At 42.1% G+C, this 18133-nt stretch overlaps 1 protein-coding gene across 11 annotated transcripts in view; it reads right to left on the bottom strand.

Annotated features, from left to right (window-relative positions):
- Positions 1-1227: 1227 nt before the first annotated feature.
- VOPP1 (VOPP1 WW domain binding protein) overlaps positions 1228-18133 on the bottom strand; it is a 197700-nt gene continuing 180794 nt past the window's right edge. For all 11 annotated transcript variants that reach the window (XM_030551419.1, XM_030551424.1, XM_030551420.1 and 8 more), the window contains 3 exons: positions 13570-13647; positions 12389-12525; positions 1228-4452 (listed from right to left, as the gene is read on the bottom strand). In XM_030551419.1, the coding sequence (XP_030407279.1) occupies positions 4271-4452; positions 12389-12525; positions 13570-13647 (397 nt within the window). In that variant the 3' untranslated portion in view covers positions 1228-4270. The remainder of the gene's footprint in view (positions 4453-12388; positions 12526-13569; positions 13648-18133) is intronic.

The following is an 18133-nucleotide window of genomic DNA, read 5'->3' as shown; positions in this document are numbered from 1 at the left end:
TCAGAGGAAAAGCATGCAAACAATCTGCAAATAATTCCTAGATTTACCCACAGTGCTGCTCTGTTTTCCATTAAGTATCAAATGACTTCACTAGAACAGGAGTTTGACTCATTGTAAGAGGTGGTTATAATCCACCAACATTAATAAAGGAAACAAATGGATCACAGAAAAACTTCACCAGAAGTTGAATGTCAATAGACAGCATAAGAGTCCACTGGAAGAGGGTTCTACCCAATGTTATCAGGAAAACATCAGTTCTCTTGGCCACATTTAATAATATAAAAGGGTTTAACAACACCTATTTGCTCACATCATAAGGCCTAGTCTGTTGAAGGAAAAAAAACCAAACCCTGTGATTAAGTTAAAAAAAGTAATACAGTGTATACAGAGCCATATTATGTGATCGTTGGCAGCTTTACAGTAGGGGGGAAACTAGTTTGGAAATCACATACAATTGTGCTATGCAGGTAATTGGGCCAATCGTGTAATAGATATATCTGTAATGTTCACAGGGCCTGCATTGCATACCCACAAGTAGCTGCTGTATCCTTACCACCGGCCCCAGCCAGGAAGAATATTTTAACCGTAATATCCTCAGAACACCATACTATTGCTGCAACACTTTTGAAATGTATTTTTTCCTTCAGTGTTTCTCAATACAGTGGAATTGGGTGAAAGCCTTTGACATGTGTTGTACACGTCAGATTAGCTTATCTAATGAGCCCTCCTGGCTTTAGATCTATTAAATCCATGAGTAACACTGCAATAGGAGAGTTCGCTAAGTGCAAGCGTCTCCTCTCAGGTCTGCACTGCAGGTTTCCCCTCCAATATTCCGTGTAGGCACATACGTCTGTGTGGAAAAACGATATGGGCAACTAAGAGATCTCAGTAGTTGGTGGTTAGGCAATCCTGCAAACATTTATGTGCAATCTTAATTTTCAGCCCCCGAGTACTCACACTGAAGCCTCCTTGCTTAAAGTTAAGCACATATGTGTTTGCAGGATCTGGCACCTCGGGTGCTAGCAAGAGACGTGCAATGATAAAGAGATTACAGTAAATTTAGATTCAGGTAGGTTAACTTAGTCAAGATCAGTTGGGTGGAGTTGCCTTTCGTGTCTAGGACACAGTAGGGCACTCAAAAATATCACACAGAAGGTTTAACGAAGTTTGGTTTGTTATTTAAAGGCAACTCCCTTTTAAGTTTGCGAAAAAGAACAACAGAAGATATTAGAATTTGATTGGTTTTTAATCGGCAAAGTAGGCTGTAGGGATAAGCAAGAGATCAGGTCAAACTTCATGTTGTAATATAGCACTAAACCCAGCACTACAGAAAGGAATGAGCTTTGCCATGTATTGCGAAATCTAAGTCTCAGTAAATATGAGTGTCTCTTTTTACCCTAAAAAGATACATAGATATGAATGTCACATTCAACACTTCTAAAACACAATATGGTCGGATACAATCTGATTTAATTTCCTATGGACTTTACTATAAGTGCAAGTAGAAAAACAGGGCCTGATTCTAATCTCATACCAGTGGAACTGAGTGGACTTTACTGGAGTTCCTCTTGGTTTGTAACAGTGTAAGTAGGCTTAGAAACATACTCTTTGAATTTGCTTATTTGATCATTTAATTCACAGCAAATGGGGGGGGGGGTGGGAATCTACCCTACACTGATGCACACTAACAACTCCTTAATGCCCTTTGACCTACTCCTGTTCCAAAGCTAGGTAGATCAAAGTGTACTAAGGAACTGATACTGCACATCAGCAGGGTCCACGTGGACAGTTTTGACGCAGCAGGCTAACACAGGATAGATTCACGCCTCAGCTTGCCGCAAACTAAATGTTCATGTAGACAAGCCCTTTTAAAGATTGTATTTATAAAATGCAAAAACAGCCCAGCCTTACAGGTCAGTATTTTTAAACTGATGTCATCTTTATCCCTTCATTTATTTCTTCTTGAAAGCAAGACTAATTGTTACATGCCGAGATGAAATCCAGTGCAAAGGCTTACAGAAATGCTACCACTGCTCCTGGCACAAATCCTCTGCTTATATTTTATTTGCTAAACACGTTTAATCCTTGCGTTTGGGCCAAATCTTGATTCAGTTGAAATCAATGGCAAATCTCCCATTGACTCCAGTGGAACTGGGATCTGGCCCCTTAAGGCTGCTTGCAAATGACCTACTGGAGTCTATGAAATGTGTTTCTGTGACCCTAAGGATTCTAGCTGAAGTCCCAGGCTGGGCTTTGGTGAATGTAACACAATTCAAATGAATGCAATTTCAGTGTATTTATATCAGGCCAGTTCCTCCCAGAGTGTGTCAGGGATATACTGGAGTGGGCGCAGAAAGTATTTTCTCCTAGACGTCACACAAGTGGCGATTTTCAATAGTAATTCCGCCTGAGTTATGACTACTGGATTTGATCCTTTGAAGGGTAGTTCCACTCGGAAAAGGGACTAAAAAGAGGACAGGGCATTCCCGGGTTTATTGGTGCTCGGTATGGTCTGTATTGAAGGTGTGCAGTATACAAGCAAAAAGACGTTGGTCTCTGATTGTTAGCCCTGCAAACTCAGCCTGGGCTCTGAGAACCAAATTCTCACAAATCATCACCAGTGATAAAGGCTCTGCAGGCTAAATAAGGCCCTCAACCACATCTCCGCAATGCAGATGTCTTGGGAGTATGCATTCAGTTACACATGGGCACCCTCAGGCATCCAGTGGGATGGCACCGGTGTAACTAATTGGAAGTTAATAAACATTTCTATAGGTTTTGTGCCAGGAGCTCATAGTTGAGGTGATTCTTCAGTTCAAACAGCAATAAAAAACACCACACTTTAATTGGAAACAATCAAAATAAGTGGGAAAATGTCTGCAAAAACAACCATTCATTAACACCTCAGGAGAAAAGGTTTTGTTTGTTTGAAGATGTTGGGTAGTAGCCACTGCCACTCAAAGAACCTCCCAGGAGTCTGAGGCAAATACAATTGGGAACATTTTCAGCATGATGCACAGAGACTCGTCTGCAAGTGGCATTGCATGGCCAAAGTGTCCATGCATTAGGCTCAGAAGCAACCCTTAAACATATATCCCAGTAAGTTATTGCACTTAAAGCATCATTAAGAGAAGATTTTCAAATCTCTTGCTTGGAGAAGACAACACCCTTTTGTGCTCTCTCTGTGACTATAAGACCATAACCAAACCCAGTGAGCTAGCGCGTTGTATGGAATAAGGACCCAATCATCACCCAGTGAAGTCAATGACAAAACTCCCAGTGACTTCAAAGGGAGCAAGATTGGGACCCAAGGCCCAGATGGAAGTTCAGTGCCCAAATACCTTGAGGATCTGGGCCTAAGTTCCCATTTTTTCCATTTTAACTTTAGGGCAGAAAATTCTTCTGTGTATTGAAATATTTCGAAGTAGTTTCTCTACAAGTGTAGATGTGTAGCTGTTAGCTGATAACATTTTCCCTGCCACACAAAGGTCATCAACTATATTTTACAATCTTATCCTTGGTAGCAACAACAACATCAACAAAAAAGCCCTCCAGAAAGTGTCAGAAGAAGAAGAGGAGCCAGGCTTATGGTGGCAAGTTCAGAGTCCAGGTGCAAGTGAAGACCTTGCAGACCTGCTCATTCATAATTTCTTGGACCCACACCTTTTATAGAAGTGAAGTTCTCAAGTGGGACTCGTTCCAAACAGAACCCACTGCCATGACTCGACTTCCTCGCTCGATGGATTCCATAACATCCTGTCCCCCTTCTTTGTCTCAGAACAGAGCTTTCCTAGAAAACCACAGGCCATGAGGTTGGTGGTTACACTTCTCATAAATATTTTGCCCTGACTCTTTTCCCCAACTCACGCCTTCTCTCCTTTCTACTCTAGTAAAACACCACATTTGTCTACTGGGTTTTAGGAGAGTGTGCATCACTTTGTGGTTGCATAAAGCTGCTACCGTATTTTGCCACAATGCGTTAATATACACCTTTGAAACAATAAATAAAGGGAAAACATACTGGATTTAAATATAGGTTTCCATTAAAAGCATTGAAAAGACCTTGCTTTAGTTTTGAATACATCAAAATGAAAATTTACCCCCTACTACAAAAAAAAAAAATCATCCCTTGCAAATAATGTTAATGGGGAGTGTGTGTAGGGAGAGTTAGAGAACTAGTAAGTGTTCAGAAAGACAGAGGCTCTCTACCCCAGTCACTTTGCAATGGCACCTGCTTCTCACAGAGTCAGGTAACAGAGCTGCAGAGTTGTTATGTGGAGGATTTCACCACCTGCTCATATGGAGGTGGTGGTGTGTTGCAGTAAGAGGGCGGAGGTGGGTACGCTGGATTTCCTTGCGGGGAGTTGGGCTGGACATGGAAAGCCATAGCCATGGGGTTCATCACAGGTCCTCCCGGATCTGTGTAATATGGCATCCCTGGTTGCTGTGATCCTAAAAGAAATAGAGAGAAAATACATTAATTTACAATGCAATGGTAAATTTATAACAAACAGACAGGCTAGTATCATGCTGCTCCAATGCTAGGGAAAGCACAGATGTGCTCTTCTCTAAAGGCAAATGATACATAGTAGGTTTTAACTATGACACATGGCAAAGACAATGCACACAAGTTGTTTCCATCTGATGGCTGCCCAGTCACATGAGGTTGGTGGTCTCAGTCCAGTGGGCAGCTGTTGACACCATAACAAAATCATCATCACGCTTACTGGCACCCTGGCTGGGAGTCTCAGAAGACAACGGAAGGACTGAATGGACCCAGAGATGGAACTACCTTTCACCCCCTACAGGTGCTTCCTCCAGATCATGAGCACTGGGGATGCTTGCCCTGTCACTGCTTCTTCTGTGGATAGAAGAGTTCAGTTTCCAGGGGCGTTGAACCTGCACCAGTTAGGAGCACTAAATTCACTTTGTAGAGAAAATACACAACAGGATCTCAACCTACACTCACAGCCTTTAACCGACATGCATGTATTCTATATCAAGTTGCCTGCGGATACTGTTTGAATACAGTAAGGACATATCCCCAAGGATAAATCCCCAAGATCCCTAAGAAAAATTAGATGGAAACCCTAGAACACGTATCAATGTACTTAGCTGTGTCAGCTAAGAAACAACATTCAGAGCAGCAAACATTAAGGGCCCAGTTAATACCAACATGCTTGCCAATAAGACTGTTCTGTAGTTCTTCATTAACTTAATGGCAACATCTTTGACATTAGCAATAAGCGTAGGCCAGAGAGAACTGAGAACAAACATGGTTGCTCTACGCACCAAGGAAACTTTGATGCCATTGACATTCTGTCAGTTCTGTCAGTTCATTTAGGCACAAAACTTCAACTAGCTCAAAGGGAAAAAATGTAAACACAGAACCAAAGTCATATCAAAGAACACTTAATAAATCACTACATCTAATGACAAAGGAAAGTAAGTCACTAAAAGCAGCGTTTTTAATATGATGAAAAAGAATCATTAGTCAAACACCAAACTACTGCCTGGGAAGTATGATGATTAGTATTGTATCAGTATTATATTACAGTAGTGTCTACAGGTCCCAGCTGAGATCAGGGGCCCACTGTGTTAGGTGCTGTAAAAAGACTGGGTAACACACAGTCCCATAGGTGCTGGAACTAAGGGTGTGGGGGGAGCTGCCGCAACCCCTGGCTGCAAGTGCTTTCCATCATATGCAGGGTTTACAGTTTGGTTCAATGGTTCTCAGCACCCCCCCACTGTACACATTGTTCCAGCACCCCTGAACAGTCCATGTCTCAAAGGCCTGGTCTACACTGGAGGGGGTGGGGGGATCAATCTAAGATACACAACTTCAGCTACGAGATCCGGCAGGTAGTGTAGACATACCCAAAGTGTTTAAATCTAAACAGACGATGGCTTGGAGGTGGAAGGCAGAGGCACAGAGACATGAAGTGATCTGTCTGAGCTCACACAGCAAGCCAGTGGCAGAGGCAGGAACAGAACCTAGGGCTTCTGTGTCCCAGTCCAGTTCCCCACCCACAATGCCTCTCCATTCCAGTAATTAGAACTGGTTGGAAAAATTCCAATGACACATTTTTTTCCGTTGAAATTTAAAGATTCAGTAAAATCAAAACACTTTGCAGAGCTTGTTCGATTTCAGCAAAGTCCGTCAGGTATCCAAATAGGTTTCCCACAAGTGTGTCCACCTGGTTCTGCAGCAGTCCACATGTCTCATGGCCGAGGAAGCCCAGGGCTTCCAGGGTCTGTGGCTCCCAGGCAGTCTGCCAGACAGACATGTATCCATGTACATGTACCTTTGTCTCCTTGTTCTTTGTACTCCCCACTGATCTGTCCATATCCATCTTGTTGCATACTTAGAATGTAAACATGTTAGGGCAGGGACTGTCTTTTTGTTATGTTTGTACAGTGCCTAGCATAATGGGGTACTGAGCTCCTCGGCACTACGGTAACAAACAACAACAAACACAGGATGGAGAGCTGGGGGGTTGTGAGTTTTCTAGGTGGCAAATGGGAAGATGGGATTAGATAGAATGCTTGCCTAGAATCAGTACTAAGGCTAGATCCATCTTTCCATTTACTTCACTGCCACAAGCCTTTCCTTCCTCTCACCCCCATCAACTGGCACAATGCGCTCTAGCAAACCTTAATCCCTAATTCAGTGTTTCCTAAACTTGGGCCGCCGCTTGTTCAGGGAAAGCCCCTGGCGGGTCAGGCCGGTTTGTTTACCTGCCGCGTCCGCAGGTCCAGCCGATCGCGGATCCCACTGACCTTGTTTCACTGAAGGCCAATGGGAGCTGCTGGTAGTGGAGCAGGCTGAAGGACATACTGGCTGCCGCTTCTAGCAGCTCCCATTGGCCTGGAGCAGCGAACCGCAGCCAGTGGGGACCATGATTGGCCAAACCTGCGGACGGGGCAGGTAAACACACTGGCCGGGCCCGCCAGGGGCTTTCCCTGAACAAGCAGCATCCCAACTTTGGGAAACACTGCCCTAAGGGAATAAGCTAGATTCCTGGTGATAGCTACCTGAAAATTAGCAAGTTTAATCAAAGGTGATATTACAGCCAAATCTGAGTAAGAAAACCTCTTTAAGATGGAGCCTCCTTACAGTGGTGCAAGAATTCACACTGCAACAGATAACAGACATTTTACAGCTATAATAATCAAACTTCCTTCTGTCTGGATCTGTGCAGCATGACAAAAACAGCAAGGGCCACTTTTTCAAAGAAGGGACCCCTGGATGTACCTACCTATCAGCTGAGCCTGCCAAATGCTGTATGAACACGTCAATTGGCATTTGTACATGCCAGGGTGGGGTTCTATAGGAGAATACACACACTGTTCCAGGTGCATCTGTGATTCTTCCTTGAGCAGACTGGCCCCAAGAGATCTAAGCCATTATACTCAGAAAAGCTGAACAGCCTATACCTGCTGCTGCTGGTTAACTATCTCCTCTCAGAGCCTGATCCAACTCCCATTTGTGTTTTGTAAATTGCTCTTGGTGCCCTGGGGTTTTGGTACTTATTTGCCGATGCTGATTTTTTGCCCCGTCAGGTATGCTGCAATTACAAAGAAATAGCTTTGGGAGCTTGCTTTTCTTATTACTTTATTTTTAACCAAGATCTTTTTCTAAAATCTTCCAAGATACAAAAAAATGCACCTGGTATTTTACAATGTACTGAATGGTATTGCCTCTTGGATTGCATCTCAAGCTCACAACCCCGCTTTAAGACAGACAAGTGTGAGGCCCAATCCAGCTCCAACTGAAGGCAATACAGTCTAGCTAATATTATGGGGCAGGTTTTCTTAGCACAGAGTAAGATTAAGAAATGTTGAATTCATCACATGCCAATAATGAAATCTGAGCCCAGAACAACAGGAAATATATGCTCAAATGAAAAACTATGTGGTACCCAGAGAATCAGAGACATTATACTTCCATTAAGAATGATGGGAGATAGACTTCAAACTCTAGATATCATAATGATCATAAAAGGATAAGAATGGCCATACTGGGTCAGAGCAATGGTCCATCTAGCCCAGTATCATGTCTCTGATAGTGACCAATGCCAGAAGTTTCAGAGAGAAAGAACAAAACAGGGCAATTTGAGTGATCCATCCCCTGTCGTCTAGTCCCAGCTTCTGACAGTTGGAGTTTTAGGGACACATGGAACATGCAGTTACATCCCTGACCATGTTGGCTAATAGTCATTGATGGTTCTATCCTCCACGAACTTATCTAATTCTTTTTTTAACCCAGTTATACTTTTAGCCTTCACAAAATTCCCTGTAATGAGTTCCATAGGTTGACTGTCCATTGTGTGAAGAAGAATTTCCTTATGTTTGTTTTAAACTAGCTGCCTATTAATTTCATTGGGTGGCCCCTGGTTCTCGTGTTATCGGAAGGAGTAAACAGCACTTCCCTATTCACTTTCTCCATCCCATTCATGACTTTACAGACCTCTATCATAAACCCCTTTAATCGTCTCTTTTCTAAGCTGAACAGTCCCAGTCTTTTTAATCTCTCCTCATACGGAAGCTGTTCCATATCCCAGTCATTTTTGTTGCCATTCTCTGCACCTTTTCCAAGTCTAATATTTTTTGGTTTTGAGATGGGATGACCAGAACTGCATGCAGTATTCACGGTGTGGGCCTACCATGAATTTATACAGTGGCATTATGATATTTTTTGTTTTATTATCTATCCCTTTCCTAACGGCTCCAAGAATTCCATTACATTTTTTGACTGCTGCTGCACATTGAGCAGATGTTTTCAGGGAACTATCCATGAGGATTCCAAAATTTCTGATCAATAAAAATCTATTGAATATGGTTTCAGCAATTAAAAAGTTATGCCCTCTAGGAACTTTGCAGGGCTTATCTGTGGGAATATATCAAGTTCTTTCCTCCTTTCCCTCTTTTTTCATGGCAAAGCTGAGTTAACAGAATAAAGTGGTCAAGGAGCAGCAGTTTCTCCTTGGTGCCTTGCTTCCTACTTTGTCTGTAAGGAAAGCAGCCCCCATGGATTTTACATTTGATCACCAATTTCCATGGCTCAGTGGCCTGGGGATTCAGTATGACAACAGGATGGAACCCAGAGACACACTACTAGTGTTACACACTACTTAATACTTTTTCAGACTGAGTTTTTATTCCCTTAGTCTCAAAGAGAGATGGGCCTAAGCCATAAGGTGCCGATCCAAACATCCATGGAGCTTGGGGTGTCTGGATCTTGTGTTTGCTTTGGCCCATTCAGGGGTTAAGGTTAGGAGAAGCAGGTCGGGAGCATAACTCCTCCTTCTCTGCAAATAGATAGGAGCGCTTCTTCTCCACCCTGCTTTGGGTAAGTAGCACTTTCCAGACAGCTTCCCCTCTTTCTTTGTTTGGCAATGAGAGAGCTCCTGCCCCTGTTTCCATCCAATGTAACCACTGGTCCCATGATAGAAATGGAGTCAAGCCATGGAGATTGGATTGGGAACTGGATCCAAACCCAAGCTTCCCTAAAGTGCAGGGGTGTTTGGGCCTATGTCTGTGATTACAGCAGTGTTATTTTTCTTTAGCATTTTGCCACAAAGAAGGTGCTTGCACATTTCAGCATTTTTCCTCACTTTTCCTTCCACAAAGGGAACTCGGGCGAGGAGTGGGGGAACTCCTTGCATTCTGCAATTATTATTGTTAAAATGCCTTGCACAACTACATCATAGTAATCAGTTTATTTCCACACTGGTATTCAGATCAGCGACACTTTCAATAAACCCTAAAGCAAAATAAGGGCTGGATCCTGACCTTCTTGCAGGGTCAAATCCCAGGTGTTTACTTTTATTGCCTAGTATATCAGAACTATTCAAGCTCATTAGACCTTCAAAAATGGGGTGCTAGGCAGCCACAAATCCATTGAATCATAGAACATCAGGGTTGGAAGGGACCTCAGGAGATCATCTGGTCCAACCCCCTGTTCAAAGCAGGACCAATCCCCAGACAGATTTTTGCCCCAGATCCCTAAATGGCCCCCTCAAGGATTGAACTCACAACCCTGGGTTTAGCAGGCCAATGCTTAAGCCACTGAGCTACGCTCCCCCCCGCCCAATGTGAGTCATAGGTGCTCAGTACCTTGCAGGCCCTAAGTGTGCTTTATTTTAAAGGACAGGCATGGTCGGAAATGCAGAAGAATTCAGTCACTGGGACTGAGACTCATATGAGAGAGACTGAGAAAGCACTTACAAATTAAATGCCTAATCTAAAGCTCACCAAAGCCAATGGGAAAGACTCCCATTGACTTCAATGGGCTTTACATCAGATCTTAAGACTTTTTAAAAAAAAAATTAAAATCATGTGGCATAACTAGGACATTAAAAGACTTAACTAGACAGCTATTTTCTATTTCCACATGACTTCTGCCATGTGTAGCTCATTAAGAACAATTAAATATATTTGCCAATCCAGCCATGTGATGCTCCCTATTTATATATAACTACTGAGTTACTTCCAAGACTTATAATATTTTATTTTTTATTTTTTCCTACCATCTCAGGAAAGAACTACCTAAACTATCTCATTAGGCAAATGCGTGATTGGTAAACAAAGAATAAGTGTGTGTGTTTCTCACGTTGAATGGAATGTCCTATGCATTTAATATGTTTAACAAATGAAAGAATGAAATACCTTTAAGGGGAAAAATAAAAATAAAAGGGAGTGTCTTGGAGCCTGAGAGTGAGGGTATCCTTTTATATGATGCAGTTAGATCTCTGACTGAAAGACAATATGCATGCATATGCATAAGGATGCGGATAACACTGAGCAGGGGTATTTCCAGAGCTTATGCAGTGTATCTGGGTGCAATAGGATATGGGAGAGATTGGAAAGTCTGAACTTAAGATCTCTGTGTGACCTGCAGTTTGTGATTATGTTACTGATTGGAACATTTTCGACTAACCTTTTTCCATTGAAATATGCTGCTTCATTGAAGCTGAAATGTTTTGCGAAGACATATACACTTTGACCAAATTTTCATCAGGAAAGTTTCTGAGGTTCAGGGTGGACTCTCCAGTCACTTTCAGATAAATGAAACCCTGACCTTTCCAGTGGGAAAACAGATGTTTTGACACAATATCTGTTTTGTGAAAATGTTGGAAACGTTTTGGTTTCATTCCAATGCAGAACAAAAACAAAATTTTGAAACCTGGAAAGCGGACAAGAAATGGAATAATCATCCTGCAGCCAGCTCTATCTGCGAGGCAATGTACTCCAAGTTGGGAGCATAGGGATGTCTTAACAGTTTGTGTACACTGCAGCTAGGGGTGTGATTTGCAGCTCGCATTCACATACCTATGCTAGCTGTACTCTAGCTAGCTTGCTAAAAATAGCAGTGAAGATGTACCGGTCTGGGCTTCATCATGGGGTGCACAAGTCTGTCTGACCTACCTGAGTACAGACTTGCTTGTGCAGCTGACGCGAAGCCCACACCACCACATCCTCACTGCTATTTTGAGCTAGCTAAAGTGCAACTAGCACAGGTATGTCTGCAGCTAGAGAAGGTCTCATAACTGGAAGGGACAGGATTCAAGAAGTCCCACAGAGCATACATTCCCTCAGAAGGGCTCTCTTGGTGGGACTGTTTAGGGGACAGGGTAGGAGTAGGCTGGGGGGAATGGAGGGATCAGCTGATCCTTCAGACTTCCTCAAAATCATTGTTTGACAGTTGAAGAATGCTCAGACTGATAAGGAAGAAGTAGTGTTTTCCCACTTTTAAAGCAGTATTCCATAACACAAAGTGCACAGCAAAAATGGAAAAGCCACAGTTAGGTAGGATCACAGAAGGAAAATGTTTGGTTGTCTCATTCTAGCAAAGGTATTTTCAAGTATATTGTACCAACTATGGGAAACTGTTCCTTATTATTCATATAAAAGAGGAACATCATTGCTAATGTGGCATTGCAACATACGCAGAGCAACAGGCAATGTGATTAACTGTTTTCCTATTCTGTTTGCATTCATGGACATAAGTTATAAAACCAGTGGGGGAAGAACCCTCTAGAAGGGATTAGTAAAAGAAATGCAAAAATTCTTTAGAAAGAGAATTGTGAGCACTGTGATTGCCCTTCTGTTCATTCCTCTGAAGCACCTGGCAGCCACTATCGGAAGACAGAATACTGGGCTAGATGGACCATTGGTCTGACCCATTCTTATCGCCTACTGGATCTCAATAGTATTGGGTGTACATTCACAAATGGTGCCACATACTCGAAGCAGAATTTGAACCCCCATCACCTGTGGTGAATTAAACTAGTGCAACAGCTACTCCTAGCTAAAAATCACATGGTTTTTAAACATTTCCTGTGCACACAGAAGAAATTAGGCTAGCATATAAGTAGTCTCTGACCTGCTGCAGTGTTGGCTGGTTGTCTGGTGTAGGATACATTAAAAGTAGGTTCTTCTATGAGTGGTGGAGGGTACATCCGCCTTCGGATGAAGAAACCAGCTCCGCAGCAGAACAGAACGCCCATCATGAGAAGGAACCTGAGCAAAAGAAGGAGGAAAAGTCAAACTTGGAGATGGCATCCATCTAAAGTGCAGGGCCTCAGGAAGCTGGGGTTATTCAAAAATTCATAGATAAAAGAAACCAAGATCATTACCCTCTAACCATCAGCCTCCATATGCTGTTATCAGGATTTTCTGAAAATATTATTCCTTGAAAGCAGGACTGCACAAGTTGAGATATATGTGTATGCCAGCACGTAGTTGATATTTCTACAGTGACTGAGGAGATTTTGTTCTTAGGAGTGTTTTTGTTCATATAGTGGGTTTCCACTGTATTTTCTCTCATTAGCTTACAGGAACAATAGTGATTAGGCCAGCAGCGCTGGGAGACTACTGTCTTCTTCCCCCAACTCTGGGGTTATGGGCTCATCTGTCCCCTCCTGACACCTCTTTACCTCACCAAGATTTGCTTGGATCAAAATTCCAAATAATATTGATGGAAATAAATGACTTAGGTCCACATGCCCCTTCTTTGGAACAAGGTGTACCAGAGGGGATTTCTTTGGAGCATAGCCATGCCATTCCTTAAACTGACCAGAGGGGTCATTGTTGAACAACACAAATGCTCCTCTTTCAGCCCAGATGCTAAGTAGGTTTGCTCTGCAGGGATCCCTTCTGGCTGATGGAGAGAAGGGTTGAAGTACAAAAGTTGCATGGCAACATAGACCACTGGATGAGATGGGCCAAATTCTAAACTGATGTAAAGGCAGCAGAATTTGGTCCCACATCACCAAGCCAACATTCATAAATTCCCTTTGGCTCTGTTATCCGAAAGTGTTTATCCTGAACATAATGGCTGAGATTTGCAAAGCTGCCTTGGGGATTCAGATGCAGACATCACATTCATTTAAATGCAAACAGTGCATCTAAATCTCCTATGCAGCTTTGAAAATCTCAGCCTATATATATTTTAAATGTTAACTATATAAAATACCCAGGCAGGAAATGTGGTGCTTTATCGGGCTCTCTTAAAATGAGGCAAGTATAGGATCCGTGTTCAGAAAAAAAGAAGTCCTAACCTACCAAAAATACCAGAGTCGCTGGATAGAGAGGGCTCTTACGCAGCATCTTGACCCACAGCAATCTTCATAGGAGCGACATCTACACAGGAATAAAGAGAAAAGGTCATTTTGGGAGTGTTTGTCACTTAAAGTAAAAATGCATCATATCAAAATCTAGTGCCAAGGGGGGAATATAAACTGAGCAGTAAAATCTCTATCAAATCCAGTTATTGTGAACTGACAGTACAGCATCTAAACACAGAGACAGAGGAGTCAACGACTCAGATGTAATTAGATTCATGGCCGGGGCATCATTTATGACCGCACAAATCTGGAAGCAAAAATGTTACATTGTTGCCATGGTGGCACAAAGCACAGCTGGGGTTCTCTCAAAGCAGTGAGTGGTTCTCCACCTATAAATACCACTGTGAGCTGCATCAGCAGCTCTCTGTGTGTTACGTGGGCTGCATCCACACAACACAAATACTACCTGTATGGCGCTGAGGATGTCACATTGGCTGCAGCTGCAAGAAGCCCGCAGATTGTGAACCACTGCTCTAGAGAGTGGAAACGCTGTTAATTTGGGGTTGTAAAGAACATTATTATCACCATAGATAGTAACAGAGGGCCTGATTGTCCTCTCAACTGATACTGGGCTTACACCACTGATGTCCCTGGAGTTGCTCCTGACTTACACCAGTGTAAAAATCAGACCCATGGCATCAGTGTCACTTTAATACAAAGTTACACACACACACACACACACACACACACACACACACACATTCTGTGAATAGTAATCCGTATCTGACTCCTACAGCCATACCTAGGCAATAGTCCAATTGACTAGAGTAACTACTTGCTAAGGACTGGAGTATTCAATTACTGGTTCATATGTTCAGACCTGTTGTACAGGGTTTTTTTGCCATTCATAAGTATTGCTGCACATTATTCAAACAGCCTTCTTCTATGCCCCCTTTTAAGCCTCCTAAAATGACTTGTTGGAGCATTTAATTTTATACAGTGGAGCTTGTTGAAGACCAGTGGTTTTCAACCTGTGGTCTTCAGACCCCTGGGGGTCCGCAGACTATGCCTAAGGGGTCCACGAAAGGTTGTCATTACCATAGAACAGCGGTTTTCAACCTGTGGTCTGCAGAGTCTCTCTAAGATTTCCAAAAGGTGTTAGCACCTCCATTTGAAATTTTTTTAGGGGTCAGCAAATGAAAAAAAGGTTGAAAACCATTGTTATAGAGGAAAGCAGCATTGCTGCATTTCATTCCAGCACGGGAACAATGCAGACACTGAATGTTAAGCAGGCTGGATTTTGTTCATTGGCAACAGACCAGAAGTACAAGATCACAGCAGTGAGATCACTGATCCTTTGCAAACTGGCAGACTAAACCTCCTTGTATTATTACCATATCTTCAAATTAAAAAAACCTCGTAATATTATTTTGGCTTCTTAGAGTGCAAAGCTGTTAGGAGAAAAATAGGGAAGAAAAAATCCCCAAACCCACAGAGTTCATTCCATGCAGCTTTTTCTCCAATGAAACTTGAAAGAAAAACCAACTAAAGACTTAGGAAAAATAATCATTTCGTTTATACAGTTTTATTAAATGAAAAAAAGAAAGTGATACACTTGAACTCCCAGCCAAGATTTTTCAGGAGTGGATTTCAAAAAGCCAAGAGTCCCATGCCATGCATTTAACTAGCAGACTTTTCTCCAATAAACACGTCAATCTAACATTTTATATGGAAAAAACAGTTTTGAAAATATTTTAGCACTATCCATTGAAAGGGTAAGGAAAATGTCACTAATGCTGAAGCCAACATGTGTGTTCACAGGTGAACTCACGAGGAGTTTTTATTGCGGCTGCCACTTCCAGCAGCAGCAAGAAAAGTAGCCAGATGCTAAGATGGAAAAAGGACAGAGATAACATGGAGCTGTGATACACAAACAGCCTAAGGGGTTAGCTGACAAAATATGCCCTCGAATGGGAATATGATTCAGATTGCCAAATCCAGATAAGACAAGAGGAAAATAATCAGCAACTGCATTGAACTACTTTAATATGCCCAATGTATGAATCTAATTTGAGCCAAATTTTTAAAAAGCAGAAGCTAGGTTTGTGCTTGTGCACCCACATTTGCATGTAGAAATCAATTGGTTATCTGCATGCACAATTACCCATTTACATGCTCAGTTAACAAATCGGCATTCACAAATGCAGGTGAATGCACATAGGCTTCAAGCCCTGCTGTTTGAAAATTGGCTCCCTTGTTCTTAGGGATTATTTCTGAGTAGATGACATGCTACGGCCAAGGAGAAGAAGAGGATGCTATTTGATGTCAGAGAATTTAAAATACACAAAGAGCAGCTGTAATGCAAGGGAATGTGGTAGAACAGTTTTCCAGTGACTCTGCAGAAGTTTCTCAGGCAAGCCAGAGAGTCTGAAACATCAACCAGCTGATAATGCCTAGTAGGATTTTTAAAAGAGCCTACATGCCAAACTCCCATTGGAACCAGGTGCTTAAATGGGATTTTCAAACATCCCAAGTTGCCAAGTCCAATGAGAGTTAGGCACCTACGCTGTTCAGGAAAAATCCTACGAGGTGCCTAGCTGTATCTTTAGGTGCTGTCACTAAAATGTAAAGAACCTATCAAGAATAGAGAAAAGTATTTTTTCTTTATTCATTCAGCTTGCTTACTTCTAGTATTAGATAGTCCTTTGTGTAGAGTCATCAGCTAGTCATTCTCCCTTTTTGTTTGGATGGGTTTTTCCACACAGCAAACGGGGACGGACGTTTTTAAAACAGGAAACTATGGTTATTAAAACCACAAAAATTGACAAGAGGGTCTCTAGGCCAAGTGTAATGCCCGAAACAACTTTTAATTCTTTTCTCTTTAAACTGACAGAGTTTCAAGTTGGCAGTGTCTCTTTTACTTCTCTGTGCCTCAGTTTCCCTACCTGTAAAACAGGGATAAAAAGAGGGAGGAAGGGAGGCTTAATTTATGAATGTTTATAAAGCAGTTGAGATCCTTCAAAGGAATGTTCCAAGGGTCTGCACAGATCCATTCTGTCCCCTGCATGTACAGTTGTTCGTGTGTGCGTGTAGTTGATAATATTTAAAAAATGCATGCATGCTTATTGCGCAAAGTCGCATGTGCACAAAAGGAGGCCAGGCTCAGGGCCCTCTGTGACTCAGGCCCTTTACATCAAATCTCTATTTCAAAATAGCAATTAAGCTTTCTGAGGCAGCTCCTCTGAGGACAATTATTGTACTTTCTGCCTGGTTCTGTGAAAATGAACTAATATATTGATTCAGGAAAGAATCTCTAAAACACCTGGCACCACAAGGGCATTCACTTTTTCCTCATAAAAAAAAAAGGGATCCATTTAATACTGATTTTAAAAAAAAAGAATGAACAAATACATACAGAACGTTCTTAAATCAACAGGGTAGCGTACGTGCAATTGTTAGCATTTCCCATCACTTAACAGCAGTGCCAAAACATTGAAAAATCAATGGTTTATTTGCTGCTACTGCTCTTAAGGTCCTGCAGAAGGCTAGCTAATCCTTTGCTATTAGTGTCTGGACGCAGCTGGAGAGTCATTCTAACACTTTCACTGGCTCAATTAATATTTAATTATTGAATTAAAGTGGAATAACTTCAATAGGAGACTGAGGGAGAATATTCAGAATATCCCACAGTCTGGTAGTTAGGGCACTCACCTGAGAGGCGGCTGGTCCCTATTTAAATCCCTTCTCCCCTTCAAGAGAAAGGAAGACTTGATCCAAGAGTCTCACATCCTGGGTGAGTACCTATTCACTAGATTAAAGGTTATAAGAGAGCTCCACTCCCACCAAAATTTCTTACTGCAAGCCTCTTTCAACACTGATTTCAAATGAGGATAGCATTCTCCTTCACTTCTCTCTATGTTATTAGGTAACGTGTTGCTAAACAGTTTCCGAGGCCTGGTCTACACTTAAGCGTAGGAGTCTACACTTAAAAAGTTTGCCCGGCATAGCAATGTTGGTTAGGAGTGTGAAAAAAATCCTACCCCTAACTGACATAGCTATGCCAGCAAAAACTCTAGCATAGACATAGTTACACTGGCAAAAAAAAAAAGGCATTTTGTTTATTTTGCTTATTCCATTCAGGGAACTGGTATAAGCTATTCCAGCAAAAGCTGTGTGTCTCCATGACACTGGCAAACTCTTCCTAGAGCAGAAAAGAACCAAGGTTCACCCCAGAGATGGCTGCAGTCCACCGGTAGATGTAAATTATTTCTGTGCATATCATGGGTAAAGTCTGTAAAGCTCACTGGGATTCTTTTTAATCCAAGGGATCATGACGATAGGCTACAGATGGGTGAAAAACATCAAGGGAAAGAGAGAAATTATTTAGGATAGGAAAGGGAATTTAACTAGGACTAATGAGATGAAATTAAGAAAGGGCAAAGTCAGGGAAAGATTTCTGGAAAGTGGCGTCGATGAGGCTGTGGAACAGTCTCCCAAGGGAAGTAGAGAAATTCCCATCACTAAGGAAATTTCAAAGTAGACTGGCCAAGACACTAGTATTG

This window comes from Gopherus evgoodei, chromosome 2, assembly GCF_007399415.2.
Source record: "Gopherus evgoodei ecotype Sinaloan lineage chromosome 2, rGopEvg1_v1.p, whole genome shotgun sequence".
Taxonomy (NCBI): Eukaryota; Metazoa; Chordata; order Testudines; family Testudinidae; genus Gopherus; species Gopherus evgoodei.
This window is presented reverse-complemented; position numbering and strand designations above follow the sequence as displayed.